Consider the following 27,984-nt stretch of genomic DNA (forward strand, 5'->3'; position numbering starts at 1 on the left):
GTTTCAGCTATAATTTTTCTAAAATCTAAAAAAACAAATATACATTACACAATCTCTCCAAACATTTTTTTTTTCCATTTTTTTTAAAAAAAAAAAAAAAAAAAAAAAAAAAAAAAAAAAAAACCTCAAGATTTCGTAAAATCTATGGCAATATATACCCATCTTTCCCCAACCAACCCGTTACTCACACCCTCCTTTATAGCCGTTTCGTAATACCTTCTAAACATAGCAATTCCTGTACCTACGTAAACAGGGGGTATCATATAGTCTAAGGTACATCAAATAGTAGATATTTCTAAATTTATATCACATACATATAAATATTCAATCACCGGAGTCTGTCCCGTATTGCTCTTAATGCCACTAACGACTTGTTGCGTTAATACGTATTAGCAAAGAAAGCAGTTTGCACAAGGTAACTGGGAAGGCCATTGCTTCTTTGGATTCAAATATGCCGAGAGGATAAAAGGGTTGCGATCAAAACAACTTTGTCTTAGGGCGCAGCGTGACTAGCAGCCCCTTTTCGATTCCCACTCTTGGTGACGAAAGCAACGCATACAAGGATACCAAGACCCGCAAGGCCGATGCCCATGTAGTAAGCCGCTCGGTATCCTTTCAGGATGTCCGCTGGAGTTTCCCCGCCCTTGTTGATTTGCGTCTCGACGGTGCCTGCAAACCCTAACCCTAAAGAGATGCTGTAGTTAACCACGGTGTTAACTAAGCTCGCAGCGATGCCTTGGTGCTTTCGGGGTACGGAGTCGGAGAGGATGACGGTTCCTGCAGGAAAGCTCATGTCCACTACAACAAGAGTTAGTTACTTCTAGCGAGAAGTTTGGGGCTGTCACATATTGCTCATATATTGTAAGGCGTAGTAACCCCTTCACCAGTGTAAGAAAGAAGCACTGGCTTCTATGGAAGGCATCAAAGTAAAAGAAAAATCCTAATATTACTTACTCCCCCAAGGCATGATCAGGGTGGAGACGAAGAACTGGCCCCAGTAGACCTGCTCAACAGGACAGGTTGCGACGATGATAATGCCGGTTGTAAAGAAAACCAGAGCCATTGTCATAACTATTGGAGGCCTAAGACGATGTAAAGTATAACCTGTAAAGAGGGCAGCTATAATTCCCGAGGGAACTGTCGGAGAGAGCATCCCCGTAGCCAACAGAGGCGGAACCTTTCGGAGGACAAGTAAGAATTCCCACGCGTAGAAGAACCAAATACCAAAGCAAGACCATCCACATGCTATAGCAGCTAAGACGAAAGATACCTCATAGGAAAGGGCGTTGAAAGGAATCAGAGGGTGCTGCGCGAATTTCACTTCGAATACGAAGAAGCCGAAAAGAAGCAGCAACCCGACAATGAGCAAGACGTAAACATAAGGCTGGGCCCAACCGACAACGGGAGCTTGATTCCATGCGAAGTTGATGAGAACGAGTCCACCTACGCCGAGGAGCGTCCCTACAAGGTCAAGCTGTTGTATAGTATCCTTTAGCCCTTTAGGTCTAACATGACGCATGTTCGAAGCCGACGGGATGGCATAGTATCCTATGACGACGGTTGCAGCGAGAACAATGCCAAACACCCAGAAGGCCCAAGGCCACCAGGCGAGGGTAAGAACGGCGGCGAATAGCGAGCCGATGGAGGACCCTGTCGGTGCCATAGCGCCGAAAATAGCGAAGACCATCTCCTTGCGTCGGCCGGGGGCGTAGGTAACGCCGAGGATAGCCAATCCGTTTGGAAGGATGATGGCGGGGCCGATGCCCTGGAGGACACGGGCGAATACAAAAAGGACATGGTTCGAGTAGACGGCGAGGCCGCATACGGTGGTCCAGATGGAATACCAACCCATACCGATAAGAAATAAGGTCTTATGGCCGAAGACATCGCCAAGCCTTCCAGAGAACAGGATGAATGTGCCTATAGTTAAGCTGTAGCCGGCCATAAACCAGCTGAGCTCTCCGGGGTTGGTGATACCGAAATCACTCCCAATTATATGAATGATGCTTATAGTTTGACCAAGGCCATTCTCTTGATGTACGATTGTTAGCTGGAGTAAGGATCAAGTGGTGTTTTTTTTTATATTTATATTTTTGTTCAAAAATATAAATGAAGCATAAAGGAGTAGGTTACATACGCGTATAGAGCTGCGCAAGGCAAATAACAAAAACAAATAGGATTTCCCGAGGCAGAGAGAGCGTTTCGGCGATGGACTTGTTGGTATCGGTCCTCGTCAAGTCTCGACTTCGAGTACGCTTCTCTTCCTCTACCTGCTCGTCTCCCCTCATCTTGCCGCCATCCTTCTCATCGCTGCTCGTCCACGAGTCATCCCGATCGGAAGTAATACCAGACTGTGGCCGTATCGCACCATCGCTTGACAACTCTAACGGCCCGTCCGTCCTAATTTCCTGCCGATTTGTAGCAGGCACTTCCGTGGCGCTAGAGGCGCTAGAGTCGATGCCCTCGTGTCTGTTGGCTCCCATTCCCGGTAGGTGAGCCTAATAGTTAAAAATTAGTAGATAGATTGAAATTCTCAAGGAAAGGCTCCTAAAGGAATGAGAAGGAGAAAGGGAAAGAAAAAAAAGAAGAGCAAAAGCCACATGTGGTGATGTTGAGCATTTGAGAAAGTCCTAAGGTAAAAACAGTTCTTTTTCTTCTTTTTTTTCAACTCTCCGCCCGACAAATTAAATGGGACTGTCTCTCGTCACAAAGCAAAAAAGGCCATTGGATACTTAGAAAATCTTATATTCCTAAGCAATTGGTAAGTATTCTTACAGGGGAATGAGAGAATCTAAAAGCTAACGTGCCTCTTTCTCTCGTCTAGGGGGGCTCTTACTAGGATCAAGCGGGTTGCTTCTTTGATCCACCACATCGTCGCTTATTTCCGACGATGAATCGGACGCCCAAGATGGTTATAAGTTATCCCGGTTTACTTGCGCTTACGCCGAAGATAAAGAAAAAGGCCCACCTACAAATTTGAGACGTCCTTAATCCATGCAGTAGGAACCTATTATACGCACCGGTCCGAACCGGATCTTATAGCTCGGGTTTAGATCTAAAAGGGAATGGTTATTATTATTATAAGTTATCCATATGAGTACCTAGGTACCTATATATAACTAGTATGTTGAAGGTTGGAAAATAGTTGCATTGGAGGTAGTTAACCTACCTAGATAATTAGTTAATTCTAATCTTATGACCAGTATAGAGCGTACGTATCTAAGGTGCCATGCTTTTGGTGCTCTATGTACATAATGTAAGACATACATATTCACAAATAACGCCACGCTGATCTTGATCTTGATCTTAAAACATGATGAACTATACTATAGAGGTAGCAATAACAGGTTATATGCCTACCTTAGGTACCTTAGGTACGGTAAATAACGTCATACTACCTATATAATTTAGAACCATGATATTGTCTCTTCACTGTTGACTGTTCACATGCAAGAGTAGTCTAAAAAAACCCCTTCTTGACGTACAACCCTTGATGGTACATGATATGTGATCCAATGCAAGGGCCCTGATTGTAACAATCCTTGAAATGATCCCCCTTATTACCACATAGAGAGTTGCAGAGGTGGGTATGATTCCCACCAGACTCCCAGCACTATGAATAGCCTGCAGGATTCGCCCCCAACAAATCACTAGGTACCTAACTTAATCTTGCCAAGTGAATTTTGGCAATATTGATCATAGTACGTACATACATAGGTAGTTAGACGGGAAGTATCTGGCGTTCAACATTCTGCCACACTGAGTTGATGTAGAAAGCGATTTTTTCCACCGAGCCTCGATACTCAAGCAGGCTCTAAACGATAATCGGGATGTTACCGTGACTTTTGCTATCGAGCATGTCGCTTATATCGAATGAGGCGGTAGGCTACCGAACTCAAGGATAACGTATCTCGGGATGCTATTTGCATCATCCCGTGAATGCGAGCTACCGAGTGAACGGATTCATACAGGCGTCGTGGAATGCATCACCAACAAACATGGATTTGCTTGTTGAGCAGGCGTCGCCGACGTGGAAACGCTTGAGTCACGATCTATAGAAACGTCGGATTGAAAGCCGATCTTGATCCCACGCAGACCCCTTCGACGCGGCCTGCCGAAGTGACGAGCGCTTTTATCACAGGACACGTGTCAGTGTATCGCTACTATTCGCTAGAATCAGCTTCGGCATACCTATTCCACCGTCCATTGGATGACCAGTTCTGCTTTCTATTTACTTTTTCTTTCTTATGCGCCGTCGGGGCTCGGAAATGCCGATTAGCAGGACGGGATGAAGCGCATAGATGCGTGATAACGAGGCAGGGTAGGTCCCCTAACCACGTTCCGGTATCCCGGTCCTAAGGACAACTAGCAAGGCTATCAACTAGCCCTGTAAGGCTGATGATGAGGCATGTTTACATCGTTGTCTCATGAAATATCATAGAACATAACCTCAGCTGCGACTAAGTTGATAGTTACCTATCACCCTGGTCACTACACCTGGCTCCATATGCAACTGAATCAGAAACCCCCCTTATCACAACGAGTACGCTGGCGGCTAGTTGCGGTGCTGTCGTCACAAGTTACTGGTGAAGCCTGTGTTACTAGTTTGCCAACTTCCGTACGAACGCCTCATCGGGCGGTCGCGCATCTCCGGGTACGACGAAAAGAGCGCAGTTTGCTATGTTGAATATGAACTGATGAGTCGCATTAAAGGCTGAGAGAGCCCACCCATATATTCAGTAGAGTAGCTAGAACACTAGTTCGAGTAGACACCTTCCCCCTTACTTCTCAGTTACATCACGATAGACGGTGGAATACTCTCGACAATGACTACACCAGGCGATCCTCAAGCCAAAGTTTATTCCCACATCAACGGGGGAGAAAGCGATATCCTAGCCAGGCTTGCTGTGACCGAGTTGTGCAAAGGCTGGCCTATATATCGCGATGCGTCAGAGTGGAAGAATTTCCGCTCCCTTTTCTCTGACGACGCGTGCGTCTGGACAAGTCAGTGACTGCCTCCTAAAATCAAGATCGTGGGAGCATGGAAAGGCTAATCATCCTCATCTAGCATGGAGCAAGCGTCAACCCATCGACAGCTTTATTGAAAAATCAAAGGAGGGAAAGTCAAACGGCGACTTCATCTTGCATCGCGAATGCGGTACTCTCGTAGAGTTAAACATGACAACGCTCCGCGCAGTTGGCAAGATGAAGGCGACGATAACCCAGCGATTCAAGATTGGAGAGGGTAGTAGTGTAGGGCTTGAACCCGTCATATTCGACGTGGACTGCGACTCTCGGTTTCATTTCTTTTGCTTCTACGACTCGGATACCAATGAATGGAAGGTCAAGTACGTCAAGTTGATATATGAGAAAGACAAGCTTGTTCCTGTCGACGGAAATGCCTCCCCGGGTTTCCCCAAGGATGCACTTGATAGGTACCCAGAAGGGTACAAGTATCTCGGTGCTGCCCAAAGCATGCTCGGGCATGATATTGACGCTTCTCTTCCAACCATTCAAGGTTCGGAATATGGGTCCTGGGAAGTGCCACGGTTGGAGTTATACGAGAAGATGGAGGAATGGCTCGACGGCGCAGATGACATTGACCTTTCAACGAACCATGGCCACAAAGCCACCAACGGAAAGGATGCGCACAAAGAGCGATAAACTGATGATGATGAATTCTTACACAATGCAGAATCTACACTGTTCGCATAGAGGGCATAGCTAAGGCATGCCTATATAGCACTTGAATGTTTCTAGGAATAACCGAGGGGGTCAAAAGGGTTAAGCTGGTCAGAGATACGATACACAGGTTTAGAATAGTAGGTAATAACACGCAGTGCGCAAGATGAACTTATTACATTTGGCAAACCATTCTTCGTCTATGTCATGAGATAATGCTTATATTTGCTTTGCCCGAGATGTAACCTGAAGGTTTATTCTTGAGAACAGCTATGCAAGGCTTTATAGAATACCACCATTCGGCGTATCACATCGTACCGGTGTCCCAATGGGTAGCTAGTTGATGATAAGGAGGGTTGAGGTATTAGGGCCGAACAGCCACGGGAACAAGTAATGATACTGCTCTACATTAGGTAGTAAAAGGTTGGACACACAGCTCACGCCAAGCTGGTGGTATACTAGTTCAAGTATTGGTCTTAGCTATACCAAATTTTTACAGAATATCATTATTAAAAAGCACCAATGGAAATTTATTACATTGCTACAGTAGCTCTTATTCCCCTGATTTCCCCCGCCATCAAAATATCACGAGTGTTAGTAACCAAAAAAAAAAAAAAAAAAAAAAAAAAAAAAAAAAAGAAGCGCTCACTACGAACAAGGGTGGTATATACTCTTATGAAACCGCAACGTTGCGCTTTATCTATATATTTGTAGTGCTTCCATTACAATTGTCAATGTCTCGAGTTACATCTATCAAAACAACACCTCTGTAAGCACCAAGCAGTTGTCGGATAGCCGGCAGCTTACTATCATCTTATCGTGTCGTAATACCTACCAGGAGGCTGAACATATGGGGAGAGAGGCAAGTTTTAGATAATAAGCCTTACTTACTTGGCATGGTTTTCCTTGAGTGCCTCCGCCAATTGTGCATGGCCTCGAAGGATTATTTTCGAGGTGTTTGGCGGTTAAAATAGACTCGACTATATACCAGCTAAGGACGATATCAATAAGCACTCCTTACTTGCATACCAGTTGGTAGACACAGGCACGCAGGTCTGAAACAGCAAGTTTTTTTTTTATTGTCTCGGCAGTCGGAATGGAAGCCATAATTTTATATGAATTCAGCATCTTTATAATTCACGAAAACGTCACACTTGCACACTACGGATGGAAACTATAGCTATTGCAATGCTGTAGCAATTCGATGTCCTATGACACAACGAAGACGTAGGCCAGGTAGCCTCGATTCATTTATGTCACAGGGATTTAACTGATATGCCACAGTGTCTCTAGGGGCTATACTTTTAAAACTTTTATAGCTATGCGCGTATAACAAGCTAACGTTTAGATATACTGGACATAGTGAATGGAGGGTTCAAAACTAGAGGTAACTGGGATATTCCTAGGTAAAATCGTACGTTAATAGTATACACGCCCATTTATTAGATTCTAATGTGTTGTACGTAAAGGCGGTGGGGGCCGTACGATGGGATCGATGGGAATCGATGTCTTGGCAGGCAACATTTTCAAGTCCTGTCTTACATGTCATGCCGTCTTACATGCTTTGTACCGCTTGAGCTTACATGAACTACATTAGGTAGGTACAATATATGTCAGCCTCTGGGTGCCACTCAAGCCCACAGCATTCCGATTATCGGTGATGACGACAAGGTAGGCTGTGAAAAGCCTCACTTGCTGCCGAACGTTCCGCATCATTACCTAGGTATTGTCCAATCTAGTGGAATCATGAACAACTCCACGAGTCAGTTAGTTCTAAAAGAGATATATTTTAGATCGCTGCATCCTGCTACCTAACCCGGAAATTCGGGGAACGCACGGCATTTCTCGTTAGCAAACTAACCTATTAAAGATTATAGGCGGGGTGTCTAGCCGGGTGCCTTATGTACTGAGTACCTAAAGTTATTAGTGGTATATTTAGCTCGTAACAAATGTAACCTAGCAGCTCGGTACCTAGGTAGCACAACCGACCGGAAGACACGGACGTAGAATGTAGTTGTACCTGTTTTGTTTTTAAAGTGCTTTACTTCCAACTTTTAAAATACTGAAAATCGTAAACGGATGAGTCCGGCTCATCTTTTGCATATCATGTAATTCTCCTATGTATACTATCATATGCAGTGTGACTTGGTCTTCTCGGACTAGAACCGGAAATGCTAAGGTCTAGGTAATGTTAGTTGTCAGCATTGAATTGACTTATTTCCCTGCAAGAAATTTAACAACCAAAAGCTGTCGGCCACGGTAGTTACATATTGTTTTTTTTTTTTCTCACGACTTTGTCTGCTTGTGACGTGGGGATGTATAGAATGTTCACATGATCGATGGGTCTTGACTCTTGACCCTCTCTTATGTACCTATGTATTACCTTAGGTAGGGACCACTTATCATGAGAGAATGATCATCAGCACTTGCGACTCGTCTCTGCAACTTGTAAATGTGTACACATGATGGAGATATGATAAAAGCTAACGTACTGTATTTCTCAACTACCCAAAGAAAAGCATTTGGAATTTTGGAATTTGCATACAGTAGGTACATACCTTATATATATATCATGCCGTACTATACTAGGTATATAGGTACCTAGTTACAGGTATATGATCTTACATGTAAGTACCTAGGTAAGTTATATCAGATAAGCAAATACCGACTGCGCCGCTATAGAGCGCAGTTACTAGCAAGGAAGCTTTCTTCTAGTTTCCTCTAATCTTTAAGGATTTCCAGCACTGGCAAGGGTCTACCCTTGGATGCACTACATCATAGGAAACTCACCCTGGAGTTAGCGCCCATCTTTGTTGTTTTATTAGGTAGTGACATACCGTCATCTGCCGCCCTAAACGCATCTCAACTGGTCAACCCCGGTCAATCTAGTCAACCGGGCCAACCTAGATCGCTTTAAACTATCGAAAGGGTATATTCTAACAACCGTCCTATGTCCACTCTCACCGACAAGGGAAGAAAAGGAAGAGAAAAAAAAAGGCCCCTGCAAATAATACTGCCATAACAATTGCCTTATTTGCATCCAGGTAGTCAGGCAGTCAAAGCAGTCAGGCAGTCAGGCCAACCACATCATCCATACTACTACCTTTCCATACTACCTCGTTGACCGCATCGAGTTCGCCCTAATTCACCCGCATTTGTATTGCATTTGTATTGTGCGGTCTTACTCCCCGCTGCAAACGTTTCTTTCTCACCGTTGCGTTCCAGTCAAATACTGCTTTCTCATTTACTTAAGACTTTAGGTACCTACACTTACACGCATTGGGCGGGGGAGTACACAAACATACGTACGATTCATACGGCTCGCAGCACATCATCAGCACATCCCGGACTTTCCATCCAGCCATCCAGGTCTTTCCCTTCAAGCGGTTATTTACTTTTTTGTCTCTGCCCTACTCAGCAACCCAGCAAAGACAACCAGCCATCTAGCCCTGTCTATCATTTACATTTGGGTCTTCCCCCCCACCAGTATCTACTATCAACCATGACTTGGTTATGATTCACCTTGCTGTAGGTTCTACCCTCCTTCCTATTCTCTCTACATAGTAACACACAATCATCGTACTGTTCTTTTCAGCCTTCCCTACTTTTCCTTTCTTAATTTTTTTCTCTTCAAACCTTGTGGCCTATATCTCCTGGCCACGCTTAACCTATGATGCCTATCAACATTTGATTCTGTTACCACGCACGCGCTCCTGCTTAGCACAAGTTGTCGCCGCATGATTCGGAGCTATCCCGTCCGTCCGCATTGTGTAATTTTTGCTAGCCTGGCATGCGCCATGCTAAGCATAGCTTAAGCACGGACTCGACCTAATAAGTAGACGACGGGAGAAGAGAGCACTTGGTTCTCTTTGCGCATTTTCGGCAACCAAACATTTTATTTTTATTTATTTTTTTAGTTCGTTATTCCTAACAGCATCATCATATCATGGCAGACGTAAGCGGCCCAGATCGCCCGGAACAGTACGCATACCCTGTAGCTGGGAACGTCTATTATAGGCCGAGGTCTTTAGAACGGAGACACCGCCCAACTCCGAGCCTACCCACCCCGCATATCCGACCACGCCAGCGTCGACCTCAGTCTATCCATATCGTCTCCTATCCCGCCGGCTATACGCCACCCGACTTAAGACCGGCTCCATTTGTGAAGTCCAAGTCATCTAAGTTTAGGAAGGAGAAGAGTAATAGAGCCGAAGCAAAAAAGGAAGACGGATCAGGATATAAAAGTTCACCAAGACGGGTAATTCAGAAGGTATTGGGACCTTTGAAGCTCCACTTCTCGCAATACGTGGCTGTGGATAATCCTACGCCTCCTACGCCTCCTAGCGCTTCCGGCAATTCGAGACCAACCCCAAGACCGAGACCGTGCACACCTAGTAACCTGTGTGTTCGACCGCAATCTATGTTTGTGTTCCCTTCTTCCACACCACCCTCAATGCTGGGCACCTCTGTCATGACGGCTCCCGCGCAGTCGCCCATGCTGGCGGCACCCTCCCACTCTTCCCATCGAAATAGTATCATCTCGGTGCGTTCAGCAAAAAGCATAATGAGTTCGATAACCGAAGTCCCAAAGCCGGTAGCGAGCGGAAGCGGAGTTTCGTGTTCTATCATCCTAGCGGAGCCAAACGTCTTTCTTACTGGGTTCGAGCACGACGGCCAGCCGCGAAACGACGCGGCTAACTCCACGGCACTATTGAGGGGTAAATTGCAGTTGAACGTATCAAAAAATGTGAAGATAAAGTCGGTGATCCTAAAACTCCACGGCAGGGCCAGGACCGAATGGCCGGAGGGCATACCGCCACTGAAGGTTGATCAATTCGAAGAGGAATCTCTCAGGACGCAGGTGTTAGCGTTCTTCCACGCCGCACACGAGACGGGAGAGACCGAGTTTGGAAACCAGTGTACATATTCGATTCGAGGTAACGCTGAATGTGCTACCGGTCGCCGGGGTGCCTCCCCTTCCCAGTCGACAATCTCTTTAGCCCTGAAGAATCGGCCGAGCGCCCACCTGACAGCCCGCGATTACAAGCGATTATCGCTCCAGTCTGTGCAGTCTCGTAGCTTCGGCAAGGGCGATACTCCCAACCCAAATATCGTACAGCCGAAGACTTACAAAGTATTTTATCCCGGCACTTACGAGTACTCTTTCGAACTTCCAATCGACCACCACCAGCTCGAGACTACCAAGCTCCAATTTGGATCGGTCAAATGGGAACTAGAGGCAATCGTAGAGCGAGCAGGGGCCTTCAAACCCACGCTTCATGGTACCAAGGAAGTCTGTATCGTGCGTGTCCCAGACCAGCTATCCCTCGAAATGACGGAGCCCATCTCCATCAGCAGGCAGTGGGAGGATCAGCTGCACTACGACATAATGATATCGGGAAAATCCTTTCCTATCGGTACCAAAATACCTATCGCTTTCAAATTGACGCCTCTAGCTAAGGTGCAGGTTCATAAGCTTAAAGTGTTTGTGACCGAATCCGTTGAGTATTGGACCAACGACCGCCGGGTCACTCGGAAGGACCCGGGGCGGAAGATACTGTTGCTAGAGAAATCGGCGGGGAAACCTCTGGATAAGCAGTTCGAGGCGTCCGATGTGAAAGTTTTGAGCGGTGGCGAGCTGACTCCCGAACAAAGACACGAAGCACGCATTGCAGCGCAACGGCGGCGGAGCATAGAGGCCTCGAGGGCACACACGGTACCCGAGCCGCTACCAGAGCCCACGGATAACCTGTTAGGTGATCTAGATCTAGGCTTGGAGGCTTATTGGGGATCGACGGAGATTGAGATGAATGTCCAGATTCCAACTTGCTCGCAGATGGCCAAGGACAAAAGCTTGAGATTACATCCCGACTGCAGTTGGAAGAATGTTAACGTATACCACTGGATTAAGGTATTATTAGCCCCCCCTTGTTTTTGTTATTGTTGTTGCTGTTATTTTGTAAAATATCCGGGATAGCAACGAATGTCTAACGGACCTTTTATAGATTGTCATGCGCATCTCTCGTCTTGATCCTGATGATCCCGCAGGTAAGCGGCGTCGACATTTCGAGATCAGTATCGACTCACCTTTTACCGTCCTCAACTGCCGTGCTACGCAAGCCAACACCGCTCTGCCCGAGTATTCGGGTGCTGAACAGCCCATGTATCGCCAGCAGGCTAGTTGTGGTTGTCCCGACGCTGAGATACTCGCCACGAGCCCTAGCCCCGCATCAAGCACAGGTACAATACCTTCCGTCGAAGCCGGTATCAGCGTTGCTAGCGTCGACTCTCCCACAATCGCGCCTCCGCCTGCCGCTCACGTGCAACAGCATCCGGCAGCTGGTTCTCAGCCGGTGCAAAGACAGTCTAATATACCTTGGGCACCACGGCCTATTCATCTCCTAAGGTGTCCGAGCTTCAATCCTCCCGCTTTCGATGCCGACGAGCCACCGCCACCTATGCCTACACCACCACCACTGTATGACGTCGTCGTCGGGACGCCTAGCGTAGATGGTCTTGCCGATTATTTCACGAGGTTGGCCAATTACGACGATGGCGATTCAGACAGTGCAGACGAGGCGGTCGAAACACCCAGCAGACTCACCGAGCGAAGCGGGCGAGTTAACGTGCCCCATCCGAGAACCCCAGGAGGTAGGATGGTTCCAAGCAGGAGCTTGGAGATTCAAAGGCCAGCAATTCCTATGACGTTAAACATGGCCGGGGCATTATCAGAACGCAGAGGCTAACGGGGCCTCTCGATCATTCTTGCGAAGACGACGCATAATATCGTACGCCGCTCAGCCTAATAAATGGCTTACGAATCTCGAATTTAATCCACGATCACTATCATCGGTATTGGAGTATTGGATTGATACCCTAACGAGGCATGTTGGGAAAAGTTTTTTTTTTTTTCTCACTAGAGGCTTTTCGAAGACATACACTTTTGACGGGGAGCACATAAGTTTGTTAATAGAATGCACTCCCAGCGGAAGAATGAAGCTGTACGACGAACATAGTTGGTGGCACGAGGTGGCGTTCGGGTTACGTTGTCGGCAGACACATCACTATTCCTAGACTCCTACTTATTTCATGACTTGGGCCGTGTGGATAACATGATGGTATATATCGGTATGAAGTAGTATTAAAAAAATACATAGCTGTTTGCTTAGATTCTGGATTCGATCTCGAGGTTGTCCAATTGTGCTGCTACCATAGACACTTCTTGGTCTTGCTTGCGGAGCTTGTATATTGGGAGAAAACGGGTTGCATGAAGGTACCTGTTAGCTACCTCCTACACAGTACATCTCATCTTGTCTTCTCTGGCTCTTTTTGTTCTCTAAGGTCGTTCACTCTATTTATTCACCTAACTCTGGTAGTATCTTGTCGCATGTAAAGCGACCAAAATATCCATATACCTCACATCTAGATCCCAGGGGAACTTACATTGTTGGGGACATGATTAGGAACCACTTGAATCACAACCACCACCTTTTTCTCTGAAATGTTGGATATTTACAAGTAACGATTGAAAACGCCGTGCCTCGTCGAATCCATAAAAAGGAGTCGGACCCACAGATATTTTGTCGTTGCCGAGGCAAACCCGCCGGATGGAGAGGGTATTGATCACGGCGTGGATTAGATGAGTAACGCCATTTCCAAGCAAAGACATACTGCTTAAGTCAGCAGTGTATATATCCATAAGGTTAATTGAAAAAGCTTATAAATCGTGATAATTAGTGGGGGGTTAACTCCTAAACCGCCAAATAAACCCTTGTTCGAACTCGTTGCACGACAGTCTAGGAGGAGATAAGTCTTCGGGGCAATACGACATTAATCACATACTGTACGTTGCCTTAATAATGCCCCATCCGAAAACCTACCCAACAAAGGTACCTAAGGACGAAGCTGACCTAGAACATTCGGCCCATTAGTAAAGCCCGAAACCGAATCTCTACCAGGTACCTTGGTGGTAAGAGTATAGGTATAGTTATAGTTATATTAGTTATATAAAAGGTTCGAGTTTTCCAAGGTTTTCTATGAAACCCAATATACTAAAGTAAACTCCCTACTTTCTCTCTCTCTGCTCTTGCTCTTTGCTCTAGGCCTATAACCTCTCATCATAAAAATAAAATAAAAAATAAAAGAGTGAATCCCCCCAAACAAATCCACGAAATGGCACAACCATCGCGTCTCTTCCAACCGCTAAACGTAGGAAATGCGACCCTCAAGCATCGCCTGATAATGGCGCCTTTGACTCGTTTTCGCGCCAATACAGAGCACGTACCTCTCCCCTTCGTGAAGGACTATTACGAGCAACGTGCCTCGGTACCGGGCACGCTCCTCATCACCGAGGGAACTTTCATTACAAGGAGAGCAGGAGGGTATCGTAACATCCCGGGAATCTGGTCTAAAGAACAGATAACAGCGTGGAAACATGTAACAGACGCTGTCCACGCGAAGGGCTCTTACATCTACTTACAACTTTGGGCGTTAGGCCGCGCCGCTAATCCAGACGTTCTTAAGGAATTCGGCGCCGATCTCATCGGCCCCAGCGCCATACCGTATGAGGAAAGCAAGCTGGCACCGAGGGAATTGACCATCGATGAGATCCGGTCACTCGTGGCCGAATACGCCCAGGCAGCTAGTAACGCGGTGGAAGCGGGCTTTGACGGTGTGGAAATCCATGGGGCAAACGGATATTTGATCGACCAGTTCATTCAGGACGTGTCTAATCACCGGCAGGACCAATACGGCGGCAGTATCGAAAATCGGGCCCGCTTCGCCCTCGAGGTCGCCAGTGCTGTTGTGGAGGCTATCGGTGCTGAAAAGGTTGGACTTCGCATATCCCCTTGGTCCACTTTTCAGGGGATGCGTATGGAGAACCCGGTTCCGCAGTTCACATACCTGGTTCAGGAGTTGAAAAAGCTCAGGCTGGCATATTTGCATGTAGTTCAATCATCTGCCATTGACGAGTACACAACTCTCGAAGCCACGGAACGGATCGCCTTTGTAGTCGACACATGGGATAATACATCTCCTGTTCTCATCGCGGGTGGTCTCCAATCGGATATCGCAAAGAGGATAGCAGACGAAAGTTTTAAGGATAAGGAGGTTGGCTTAGTATTTGGCCGATATTTCATCTCGACGCCAGACTTGCCGTTCCGAATAAAGAAGGATCTTCCCTTGAATCCTTATAACCGCGGCACCTTTTACACACCAGAGAGTAAGGAGGGTTACATAGATTATCCTTTCAGCGACGAGTTTACCAAAGCCTCAATTTAGGTGATGCTCCCCTGAGGGAAATTAGGACGAGAATGCAGGTTCTCGTAACTTGGCGGTTCGCATAAAGTTGTAGATATTATAGACCACCAAATAGAGTAATGTATGTTTGCCCTGCTAAGAGTTATACCGTAGAAACTGATGTTTAACCCGAATTCTGTTGTCTATTTTAATCATCCGAGTCATCGCTTTCTAATTAGCAACACCGCGTAGGTATCTCTGTGGCTGGTTGATAGCTGGTTCCTATAACTATTGTCATTTTGTAAACTACAACCAATAGAAGGCTGTTTATATGGCTATTCCACTCGTCAGATAGCACGGCATAGTTTGACTTACGATATATTACCATGTCAATACTTACCTGTTGACTTTATCATCCAAGCAGTGGAAATTCTTAGCAGTATCTAAATATGAACTTGTTTGTTGTCTTGGTATATCTAGAGTACGTTTCTATCGGGGTATCCTATCACATATCAATAGATCAGAAGAGACTGAGTTAGGAAGTAGTAATAATATGCCGATATACCTTAACCCCTATCCATGCTTTCCCCCCCCCTTTACTTTAGTATAGGATTTGTGTATTATTGGTTTCTCGTTTGGTATAAAGTAGATTTCTTCGGCTTCAGGTCTGCATGCAAGTAGGAGGCTTACCAATTCCAGGACTTTCTCTCATTGAAAACTTGCACTTTGTAACCAGCCTTTGGGAAGCAGTTGGACTGAAAGCCGATCTATCCAATTGAGTGGAACTAGTATGGTTTTGGATGAAAATGATACGGAGCACGAGTTCAGATATCTACCAGGATACCAAATTCCTGGGAAATAGGACTAAGAGTTTGAAAACAAGATGTATCACAACTGAATGTTACCTTATTAGCGGTATCACCAATGACAACCATTATACCCCAACTCAGGCTGAACCAAGCAGACAGTCGCGACGGAAAGCCAATAGTAACAGTACACGCTTCGGAGTATTTAATACATTTTCATTCGTTTCCTTGGCGGCTACATATCAACTTCAGACAACGTGCACAAACAACACTTTTAAGGGGCAGTGCACATCACCGACGAAATATACCTTCGTATGACAGCCTGAGAGACGTCTAATCCGAAGATGAATTCTTTCCAAACATCTGAGCCTGAGATACCAGACTATTACACAGATCTCGGAATACCACAGCAAGCTAACTTTCAAGAAATCAAGACAGCTTTTCGAAACTTAGCGAGAAAGCATCATCCTGACAAGAAAGCCCCCGGCCAATCTATTGATGCTCATGATTTCCGCAAGGTTTGTTCCCATGAGCGTATACAACCATGATTCTATCTAACCAGCTCTCTATTTCTAACCCAGGTCCGGGAAGCCTATGAATACTTGATAGACGATAATAAGCGGCAAATTTACGATGTGGACTACTCGAATGTACGGGAAAAGTGGGCAAGATACAGAACATGGAGAGAAACTGAAGTTAGACGTGAAGAGACGAAACGAGCGGAGCAAGAACGTCAAGCCGCTAGAACACGAGCAGAAGAGCTGAGAAAGGCAGCAGAAGCTGAGCGAATGCGCAAGATAGACGAGGCAATAAGAGCAGCAATAGAAAGAGAAAAACGCGAGGTTATGAGAAAAGAGAGGGCAAGGCAGGCTGAAGAGCGTTCTCGTGAGACCGCACGCCGAGCCCGCGAACAACAGGAACAGGCGGCCAAAGAACGGCTCCGGAGGCAGAAAGAAACAGAAGCAGAGAGAAGATCAGAAGAAGCAGCAAGAAAGGCAAGGGTCGAGCGGGAACAGGCAGCACAGGAACGACTGAAGGCTATCTTGATTGTGGAAAAGCAGGAAGCTTCCCGCCAAAGATGGGCTAAGATGCGTGAGGCGGCAGATCAAAGAGAAGCAGCGAAGCGGCAACAAGATCAGCATAGCCAGCCTAGGCCTGCACAGCAGGGCGAGCAGGTCCATCCTCAATATACCTGGAGAGAAAGAATGGTTGCGAAAGAACAGCAGGGGATGTCTCCAAAGCCCACATCCGCGAAGTGTCAACCGGAAAGGACCCCGCGATTTGCACCTCAAACATCTGATACTAAATGGAATTTCCAGCCAAACTGGAGAAACAGAGCTACTCCTAGATCCCAGGTAGAGGACCCCTCGAAAGCTGTGCCTTTACAGCCTCCCAGAAGTACTACCTATCGACCTAGTTGGCGAGAGAGAGAAGCAGCTAAGAAATTCCAATCTAGTGGAGGAACGACGTAAACTTTGCCCTGAGTTTACGAAGGGTTATTATTACCAATTTGCATCGGATCGAATTTTCTTAAATAAAGTTTATTATAAAAAACGAAGGAAATTTTAAGCTTTTAATTAAATGTAACGGTTTTTATAATATAAGTATAATAAGTATATTAAATAAAAGAATTTATTTTATATAATTTTAAATTTTAATAATTTTTATTTAAATGTAAATAATAATATGTATAAACGAAATTAAAAGAAATTAAAAGAAATTAAAAAAGTTTAAAAAAATAAAATTAAATTAAAATTCTTGTTATTAATATATTAAATTATATTCATGATTTAATATAATAATATTATTACTATAAATTAATAGTTAACGAGATTATATTTAAGTTTATAAGCGGGGTTTATTTATTTTTTAAGAAAAAATAAACTTTAAAACAATTATAAATTTAAGTAAACTTAAGTAAAAGTTATTAAGTAATATAATAAAAAAATATTTTATATAATTATTAAACGTTTTTTATATATTTAGTTATTTATTTTAAATTTATTAATTATTAATTTAAATTTTATATTTAATTTATATAAAAGGAAAAATTTTAATTTTTTTTAATAAATACTTTAATATTTATTTTAATATTTAATTTATATTATTATTATTTATTTAAAAATTAAAAATTACTAATATTATTATTAATTAAATATGGTATAAGTATTAATTTTAATAATACCTTTTTACTTTTTTAAATAATATATAATTTATTACTTTTAAATCATTTTTTAAATAATTTTTTAAAGTTTAATTTTTGGAAAAAATTAATTAAGTAAAATATAATATTAATAAATTAAATTTATTACATTTTAAATTAATAAATAAAATAACTTTAATTAAAATTAAGTTTTAAGCGAAATTATTTTAGATTAAATTACTTAAAAAGGAAATTAAAAAAAGAAAAGAAAATTTAAGAAAATAATAATAATAATAAAATTTAAATTTAATAAAAATAAATATATTTAATGTTTAAAAATTTACTTAAGAAAAAAAATACGTAAAAAGCCATTTAAAACTTTTAAATATGCTATTAAGTTTAAGGAATTAGCGGTAATAGTTTGTAAAAAATGTATAATTTAATTATTCTTATAAGAAAATTAATAATATAAATAAAAAAAGGAAATTTCAAAGGAAGAAAAGCTTAAATATATTAATAATTATATTTAATAAACCATTATTTATAATAAAAGGTTATATAAAAGAGTTTTAAAAAAAATTAAAAAAATACTTTTTATTTAAATATATAAAAAACGTAAAAAAATAAATCTTAATATTATTAAAATAAATAAATTAAAAAATATATTTAAAATTAAATATTATAATTATAATAAAATGGGATACATAACAAAAATTTATAAAAAATTTAAATATTAATTAAAGGTTTTTTAAAAAAAAATAAAAGTAAAATTAAAATAATAAAAATATTTACTTTAAAAATATTTATTATTTAATAAAATAAAAAGAAAATATATTAATTTAATTTATTATTATTAAAATAAGATAATTAAAAATTATTATAATTAAAATTACTTATAATATACTAATAATGAAAAATATATTTAATTTAAAAGATTTTACATGTTAAAATAATAATTATTATAAATAAATTATAAACGAAAATAAATAAAAAATAACTTAAAAATATAATAAAAAAATCCATAAAAAAAAGATTATTAAACTTAGGTTTTTAATTAATATTTACATAAATAAAAAATAATTAAATAAAAAATAATTAAATAAAAAAATTAAATTATAATAAAAATTATAAATAATATTTAAGCTTAGAAAATAAAATTATAATTCTTTTTTAAATTAAAATAAAGTTTCTTTATTTGTATTTATATTTTTTTATTTTTTTAATAAATATTTATATTTATTATTTTTTTAGTTTAATAATAATTATTAATAAATTACTTTTTTATTTAAATTTATTAAAAAATTCATTAATATTTATTAAATTATTATATTTACAGTTAAATTTTTAATAATATTATTTAAAGTTTAAATTAATTTTTAATTAAAATTAGTGTTTTTTTTTATAGTTGTTATTTCTTTTTTTAATTTTGTTAATTATATAATCAAATGTTATGTTTTGGAATTTTTAGGTAGCTTAGTAGATGTTTTATAAGAAGTTAAAGTATTATCGGAGAGATTTTGTCCAAATGAGGGAGATTTGAATGTAGGTGGTGCAGCGCTAAAAGAAGGAAAGCTAAATGTGATTGGGGTTGGACTTAAAAGGCTGTTCTTAAATAAAAAAGCAGGAGGAAAAACACGTTATCGGGGGGCGTTAATAGCTTTTAATAAAGATTTAAATTTAATTAATTTTTTAGGTAATAATTATATTTATAATTTATTTATATTATTATTTTTTTATAGTTTTAATTTATTTTATTTATTTAATTTTAATTTTTTATAAAATTTAAATATAACATAATTAATTTTAATTATTAATTAAATAAAATTTATTATTTTCAATAAATAATAAATAATTATAAAAAGAATTTTTAAATTTTATTATTTTTAATTATTATAAATATATAATATTTTTATTATTTTTATTTTTAAAAAATTAAAATTACATATATTATTAATTTATTTTTATTAATATTAAATTTTAAATAATTTTATTAAAGTTAAAATTTATTTTTAATTTATAATATAATAATAATTTTTATTAATATAATTTAAGATTTTATAAGTTTATATAAATAATTAAATTCATATTATTTATATTAAAATAATTAATTTTATAATAATAATTTTTATTTAAGTAATTATTTTTATTAATATTTTATTAAATTTTTAAAAATAAAAATAAATTCTTTTTATAATAAAAGTTTCATTTTAAGATAATATTAAATATTATCTAATAAGTTGTTTATGTAAAAAAGAATATCTTAAAAGATATTATTTAAGGAAATATTAATGTAAAAAAGATTTAATATTAAAATTATTATTTAAATTTAAATAAAAGGTATATTTATATTTAAAAGGAAAAATGGTATTTAAAAGGTGTAATTTAAAAAAATGTTATTTTTTAAAAATATTAATATTTAAAATAAGGTTATAAAGGTGTAATATATTTTTATTTATTTTATTAAATAAAGTGAATAAGTTTTATTTTTATTTATATTTATATATAAATTTTAAAATGTTTTTTATTAAAAGTTCTTCTAAGTATTATTAGTTTTTTTAATATAAATTTCTTTAAATAAGTTAAGTTTTTTTATTTGTTAATATTAAATAAATGATTAATATTATTTTATATATTTTTTAGTTTTTTTAATAAATAATATTTTTTATAAAAATAAAGGTAAATCTTTTTTTTAATTTTAATATATTTCTTTTTAAATTTTAAAACTTAGCGAATTTTTTAATATTTTTAAAAATAATAAAAGGGATTTTATTTTAAAATTAAAATAAAAAAAATTTAATTTATATTTCATTTTAGTTATTTACTTATAAATAATAATTTATTATTTTTAAAATTATTTCGTGATTTTTTAAAGTGTTTATTATAAGTTAAATATAAATTTCGGGTTTTTATCCAATATTATTTTAATTAGTAAACCTTAATTTACAATAAATAATATAATGTACAATATATTAATTTAATTTTTTATAATGTATTTTATGTTTTTATTTTAAATAATATTAATTATTAAAATTTGAAAAAAGTTAATAATAAAATTTATAATAATAATATAAGATAATTATAAAAGTTTATAAATTAATTTAAATTAATTTAATATTTAATAGTAATTAATGTAATTTTTATTATAATTTAAATAATAATGGAAATACTTTATTAATTTTAATAACAATTTTTTAATATTAAAATCTTTTAAATGTGTATAAAAACCATTAACCCGTAATTTACGTTATATAATCATTATTTATTATATTTATTATGTAAGGTTAATATAAACTTTTAACTTAAAGTTATTAAAAAATAATTATTTATATACTTATAAAAAATATAAAAAAAATTAAATTTTAATATTTTTATTATAAGAAATAAAAATAAATAAATATAAAATAAAGATAAAAAGCATTAATGTAAAATACATATAATTTATAAGTTAATAATGCTATAAAAATATATTTAAATATATAAAATAAAAAAATTAATTAATAATATATAATAAAAAATATTTAAACTATAAATTATAAAATAAAAATTAAATAAAAGAATTATTTATTTAAAATTAAAAAAAACCATTTAAATGAATTTAATATAATAATAATAAAGTATATATTTACAACTTTTAAAAAAACTTATTAAATTATACTTTTATATATATTACAATTAGTAGTTTAACGTAATAATTTAAGCGTTTACCTTTTTTATAAAAATGTAAATTTAAATTTTACAATTATCATAAGGTTGTTCAATATATAATAAATTATTTAATTAAAAAATAACCATTTTATGAACAGTTATTTAATTACTTTAATAATAAAGCTACTATAACTTTATTAAATTAACATTTAATTGCTTTAAGCTTTAAAGTAATAGCTTTTTCAAGCGTTAAATGGGTTTAAGGATTATATATATTACTTAAAAATAGTTTTAAAGTTATTACCATATGTTTTAACTTCCTGTTATTATATAATATTATTAATAGCCCTTTTAAGTTTTATTAATATTAAGGATTATATATACTAATATTAATACAATTTCTTAAGGTTATATATATATAATAAATAAACTTGGAATTAAGCTGTATTTTAATAACGGCTTTTAAGCAAAAGCAATGGGGGATTTCCTATATAATAACTATAACACGTAAGTACAAACGTATGTAAATAACTTTACTCAAGCCGTCCAATACCCTTAAATAACAATGAAAACGTTAAAATCTCACCCGGACGTAAAATATATCATTATCATTATTATCATTAAGATGTATTATAATTAATAAAATTAAATAAATAAATAAAATAATAAAAATGATTAAAGGAAAAATTAAAATAATATATAATAAATTTACTAATATATATAAAAAAATATTAAAGAAACTGCCTTAAATTATTGGTAAAAGAAATTAAATATTAATATAAAAATCTTAAATTATAAACCTTATAATTATGAAATTAAATTAAAAAAAGTAATTTTTAAACTTTAATAAAATATATTTATTAAATGTAAATAAATAAAAAGCATGAATTAAAATTATTAAATAAAAACTTAAAAAATATATATATAAATATTTAATTCATTTATAAGGAATTTAGTTAATATTTTTAACTAATATGAAAAATATGTAAATAAAGTATTAAACCTTTTAAAATAAATTAACTTACTAATAAACCTAAAAAAGGATAAATTTTATAATAAAAATTATATATAAAAGAAAAAAAGGTTTTTAATGGATTAATAAAGTAAATCACATTTTTAAAGAAATATAAAAAATAATTATAAGTAATTTAATTATAAGATTATTAAAGTTAAAATAATTTAAAAAGATTTATATGAATGAATTTTATATTATTATACGTGTTATTTTTAAATTAATTTAAAAAAGATAAAATATAACATTTAATAGTTTATTTATTTAAAATATTTGAAAAAAACTTAAATAAAATACCAAATATATAATAAAGAATTACTTATAATAATAATAATATTTAAAAAATAAAAATATTAATTTAACGGTATTAAGGAATTTATTATAGTTTTTTTAAATTATAATAACTTTAGAATGTTAATGATTATTTAAAAGTTTAAACTTAAAGTTTAAAAATAAGTAAATTATTTTCATAATTTTAATTTTAAAATACTTTATGTTATAAGAAAAGAAAATATATAAGTAAATACGTTAAGCAAACTTATGGGCATTAATATTAAAGATGTATTAAAAAAGAAAGTTATATTTATATTAAATGGATAAGGGGTATTTATTTTTTTTATATTATATATATATTATATAAAAAATATATATGAATTTCATACATTAAAATAATAATATTTAAAAACGAATTTTTAATTAAAATTTAAATAAATAAAAATATAATTATTTATTAAAAAAGGTGTATATATTTAAAGAATTATAATATAAATTTGTAAAAAATTATTATAAATATCTTTTATATAAATATTAAAGAATTTTTAAAATTATAAAAGAATATATAAAAAGTAATTAAAAAAGTAATTAATAATTATAATATATATAAAAGAACTTATAATTAATATATTTTATAATAATATATAAATAATAATATATAAATAATAATTAATAAACTAATTAAATATAAATATTTTATATTATATTAAAAATCTAATATTATAAAAAATTTAACATATGCTTTTTTAAAAAATATAATTAATAAATATAAATTAACAATTTACACGAATTAATATTTTATAATTTTATATTTTTTTAATTAAAATTATTATAATTTAACCATAACATATTAAATTAATTAATTATATAATTAATTCTTATTATTAAAAATCGTTACTTTAATTTAATATATCTTTAAATTATAACCTATATTCCCGCAAATATTATAACATTAAAACACCTAATAACACCTATTTAAAAAACTACTTTTAATTATTATTTAATCGTTTTTAATACCATTACCATCTTTTTAAAACTATAAAACCTTTCCTTCTTTAATAATAAAAAATCTTCCTTTTTATAATTATTTATTTTTAACTTTACAGCATTTCGAAAGTATATAATTTATTTCTTAAAAGTTATTAATTTCTTTTTTAATAAAGTGACCTTATATAATAAATGGTATATAATTTTTATAATTTTGTTTAAAGTATTTAAAGTACTTATTAACAAATAACAGTAATTATTATAAATTTTATTACGTGTGTAAAAAATCTATAAAACGGCTTTATTAATATTATATAATATTTAAAATATTTAAAATAAGTTAAGTAACTAAAAGTTTAATAATAATATATAATTAATTTTAATTATATTAAATTTTAAAATCATTTTATTATTATTTAAAAGGTATAATTTAATTGTTTTAAAGTTTACGCATATATTCTTTTTTATAAATAAAGTTTAAAATACTTTATAAAATGCTAGGAAAAAATCCTTTTTTATAATATATATAAGGCCATGGTGTATTAACTCCTTAATAAATAATGAATATATGTATTTTAAAAGTGCAAAATTAATTATATTTAATAATTAAAGGTTATGTAAAAAGTAAATAAACATATAAAAGTATATAATATTATTATTACGGTAATATTTTTGGAATTTTATAAAAATATAACTTTTATAACCATTTAAAATTAATAGTTTATTATATAATCTTTAATATATTTATTAAAATATTTTAACTATTTTAAAATAATTTCATTTATTATTTAACCGTTTTTAAAAAGTTTAATAATTTAATCATTTAATATATCGTTATTGTAATATTATAAATTTGTACTATTAAAAATTATTAATGTAATTATGTAATATATTAAAAACGATATTATATAGTTTTATAGCATATTTAATATTAAAAGCCTAATTTTATTAAAAAGTATAAAATGTAAAGTTTAATTTAATTTCTTTTTTATTATATTATATTATTAAAATATATGTGTATAAACCGTTAACCCGTAATTTATATTATAATGTTTATAAAAATAAAAAAGTTATAATTATATTTTAATATATATATAAAATGAATATAAATTATTAAATATTATAAATAAAGTTTATTATATATATATTATTTAATTTTTTAATAAATATTAATTATCATTATTATATATAATTAAACTATATTAATAAAATATTTTATATAAAAGTATTTCCTTTAAAAATTTGTTAAAATTATTATATATTGAAATAATAATAAATTTTAATAATTATTTAATTTATAAATAAAAATTTATAATTAGAATCTTTAAAATAAACTGAATATATATATGAAATAAAAAAAAGAAAATTATATTTATTTTATTTTATTTTATTTATTTAAAAATTATAAATTAATTATATTTAGTTATTTATAAAAATAAGTATATATATTTTTAATAAATAATTAAAAACTATATTTACTTACGTTATTTATAATAATGATTATTAGCTATTTTTAAATATATAAATTAAATTTAAAAAATAATTTATTCTAACTATAACTTTTATTTGATTAAATCAATTATTATAAAAAATTAAAATTAATTTTAATAATTAATTTTTATAATTTTAAGTAGAATAAAATAATATTATTATTTAATTTAAAAAAATATTTAAAAGTAATTAATAATTATATAATTATGTTTATTTTAAAATATTATTAAATGAAATTAATGAAATTTTTAGAACTTTTTTTATTTAATATATTTTATTTATATATGATATTATAATTCATAATAATTTATTTCAAAAAATTGTTAAAAGGTTTTAAATAACGTAAATCACGGGTTAATGGTTTATACGGGTTAACAGTTTATATACACACTTAAAACAACATACGTATTTTAACAATATATTATTTAATTAATTTATAATGTATTATAATAAAAAGAAATTAAATTAAACTTTACGCTTTGTACTTTTTAACAAGATTAATTTCTTAATATTAAATGCGCTATAAAACTGTATGGTATTTCTTTTAATATATTATATAATTACGTTAATAATTATTAATAACGTAAATTTATAATATTATCACATAAAAATTAATTTTTTTTAAAAAAAGGTATTATTATTAAATATATTATTAAATTAAATGTGTAAGTATTTTTTACTTAGGTTTTTTATGTTCAAGAAATGGTTAATATTTTATTATGGGAATGCGATAGTGGACATGTTAAAGTTAATTAAGTTATAAGTTTTATTAAGCGATAATATAAACTAAAATTTTAATTTAATTACTGTATAAATTATTAATAAGCTTTTTGCAAAAGTCTTGTAATATATTAGCCATAATTTGCATTTATGGTTAATATTATAATTATTAAAGGTATTATTTTCAAAAATATATATAATTTTAATAAAATAAAATTTATAATAAGTATTGTAATAATTAATATAGTTATTATAGCTTTAAAAAAAATGTTATAAGTTTTATTAAATACTATTAAGTAATAAAAAATAATTTATAAGAATTTAATTACTTAATTTATAAGGTTAAGTTATACCGTTTTTTATTATAATTTTAAATAAAATATATTTTATATTTTAATATAATAATAATAATATATTAAATAATTAAATAATAAATAAAATTGTTTTAAAATAAATAAAAGATTATTAATTTTAAGCGGTTATAAAAGTTATATTTTTATATAAGTTTTAATTATTAAATGTAATTGTTTTTGCATTTTTAAAACATATATATTTATTATTTATTAAAAAGTTAATATGTTATAGCTTTATATATATTATAAAAAAGGATTTTTCCTTAATATTTTATAAAGTGTTTTAAACTTTATTTATAAAAATATAAAAGTTACGTACTATTTATTATATAAAGTTATTTTATTAAAAAATTAATAGCTTTTAAAAGATAAATTATATATTTTTAAACGTTATAAGCTTAAAAATAAGTAATTATAAAAAGGAAAAAGGATTTTATGGCTTTAAAAATAGGGTAATAATATTAAAAACGATTAAATAGTAAATGAAAGTAGTTTTTTAAATAAGCGTTATTAGGCGTTTTGGTGTTATAGCATTTACGAAATATAAGTTATAATTTAAGGATATATTAAGCTAAAATGAAGACTTTTAATAGTAAAGATTAATTATATAATTAACTTTTACTATTAAAGGTTTTTTAAATTATAGCTTATATTCTCATAAATATTATAACATTAAAACGCTTAATAACATTTATTTAAAAAATTACTTTCATTTATTATTTAATTGTTTTTAATATTATTACCCTATTTTTAAAGCCATAAAATCCTTTTTCCTTTTTATAATTACTTATTTTTAATTTTTATAATTATATTTAAAATATTGAAAATATTGAAAATAATTAGGATAAATTTTATTACATATATAAAGAATTTATAAAATAATTTCATTAATATTATATAATGTTTTAAATATTTAAAATAAATCAAATAATTAAAGGTTTAGTAATAATATATAATTAATTTTAATTATATTAAGTTTTAAAATTACTTTATTATTATTTAAAAAGTATAATTTAATCATTTTAAAATTTATATATATATATTTTATAAATAAAGCTTAAAACACCTTATAAAACGTTAAAGAAAATCCTCTTTTATAATATATATAAGGCTATAATATATTAACTCCTTAATAAATAATAAATACGTATATTTTAAAAGTGCGAAAACAATTATATTTAATGGTTAAAGTTTATGTAAAAAGTGAGTAAACATATAAAAGGATACGATATTATTATTATAATAGTATTCTTGGAACTCCATAAAACTATAGCTTTTATAGCTGTTTAAAATTAATAGCTTTTTATAGTTTATTATATGCTTTTTAATATATTTATTAAAATGCTTTAATTATTTTAAAATAATTTCATTTGTTATTTAATTATTTTTAACATGTTTAATAATTTAATTGTTTAGTATATTATTATTATAATATTAAAATATAAAGTATATTTTATTTATAATTATAATAAAAAGTAGTATTAGTTAATTGTATAAATTAATTAATGAAATTATTATAAATTATTTTTTATTTATTTAATGAAGTTTATAATGTTTTTTAAGGTTATAACAATTATATTAATTATTATAATATTTATTATAAATTTTATTTTATTAAAATTATATATATAT

The 27,984-nt window shown here is 32.6% G+C and overlaps 5 protein-coding genes across 5 annotated transcripts; 4 read left to right on the top strand and 1 right to left on the bottom strand.

Annotated features, from left to right (window-relative positions):
• Positions 1 to 382: 382 nt before the first annotated feature.
• F4812DRAFT_133589 (major facilitator superfamily-domain-containing protein) lies at positions 383 to 3,432 on the bottom strand. Its single transcript, XM_047929563.1, has 6 exons — positions 3,110 to 3,432; positions 2,977 to 3,055; positions 2,837 to 2,911; positions 2,138 to 2,498; positions 955 to 2,031; positions 383 to 798 (listed from the first exon to the last, which is right to left on the bottom strand). Exons 3-6 carry the CDS (start codon positions 2,870 to 2,872, stop codon positions 494 to 496), a joined length of 1,779 nt encoding a protein of 592 aa, XP_047787452.1. The 5' UTR covers positions 2,873 to 2,911; positions 2,977 to 3,055; positions 3,110 to 3,432; the 3' UTR covers positions 383 to 493.
• A 1,394-nt stretch (positions 3,433 to 4,826) lies between these two features.
• F4812DRAFT_461981 (uncharacterized protein) lies at positions 4,827 to 5,664 on the top strand (the record flags this gene model as incomplete). The annotated part of the gene is made up of 2 exons (XM_047937956.1): positions 4,827 to 5,004; positions 5,069 to 5,664. 2 exons carry the CDS (start codon positions 4,827 to 4,829, stop codon positions 5,662 to 5,664), a joined length of 774 nt encoding a protein of 257 aa, XP_047787453.1.
• Positions 5,665 to 9,175: 3,511 nt separating this feature from the next.
• On the top strand, positions 9,176 to 12,454 carry F4812DRAFT_133669 (uncharacterized protein). The gene is made up of 2 exons (XM_047929564.1): positions 9,176 to 11,593; positions 11,688 to 12,454. The coding sequence occupies exons 1-2, from the start codon at positions 9,629 to 9,631 to the stop codon at positions 12,426 to 12,428; spliced, it is 2,706 nt and encodes a 901-aa protein (XP_047787454.1). The 5' UTR covers positions 9,176 to 9,628; the 3' UTR covers positions 12,429 to 12,454.
• A 1,247-nt stretch (positions 12,455 to 13,701) lies between these two features.
• F4812DRAFT_439735 (FMN-linked oxidoreductase) lies at positions 13,702 to 15,051 on the top strand. The gene has a single exon (XM_047935092.1). The coding sequence runs from the start codon at positions 13,855 to 13,857 to the stop codon at positions 14,962 to 14,964; it is 1,110 nt and encodes a 369-aa protein (XP_047787455.1). The 5' UTR covers positions 13,702 to 13,854; the 3' UTR covers positions 14,965 to 15,051.
• A 909-nt stretch (positions 15,052 to 15,960) lies between these two features.
• Positions 15,961 to 17,316, top strand: F4812DRAFT_133687 (DnaJ-domain-containing protein). The gene is made up of 2 exons (XM_047929565.1): positions 15,961 to 16,246; positions 16,310 to 17,316. Exons 1-2 carry the CDS (start codon positions 16,073 to 16,075, stop codon positions 17,198 to 17,200), a joined length of 1,065 nt encoding a protein of 354 aa, XP_047787456.1. The 5' UTR covers positions 15,961 to 16,072; the 3' UTR covers positions 17,201 to 17,316.
• Positions 17,317 to 27,984: the final 10,668 nt, after the last annotated feature.

The sequence above is a fragment of the Daldinia caldariorum genome, assembly GCF_022478825.1.
Source record: "Daldinia caldariorum strain CBS 122874 unplaced genomic scaffold F4812scaffold_16, whole genome shotgun sequence".
Taxonomy (NCBI): Eukaryota; Fungi; Ascomycota; class Sordariomycetes; order Xylariales; family Hypoxylaceae; genus Daldinia; species Daldinia caldariorum.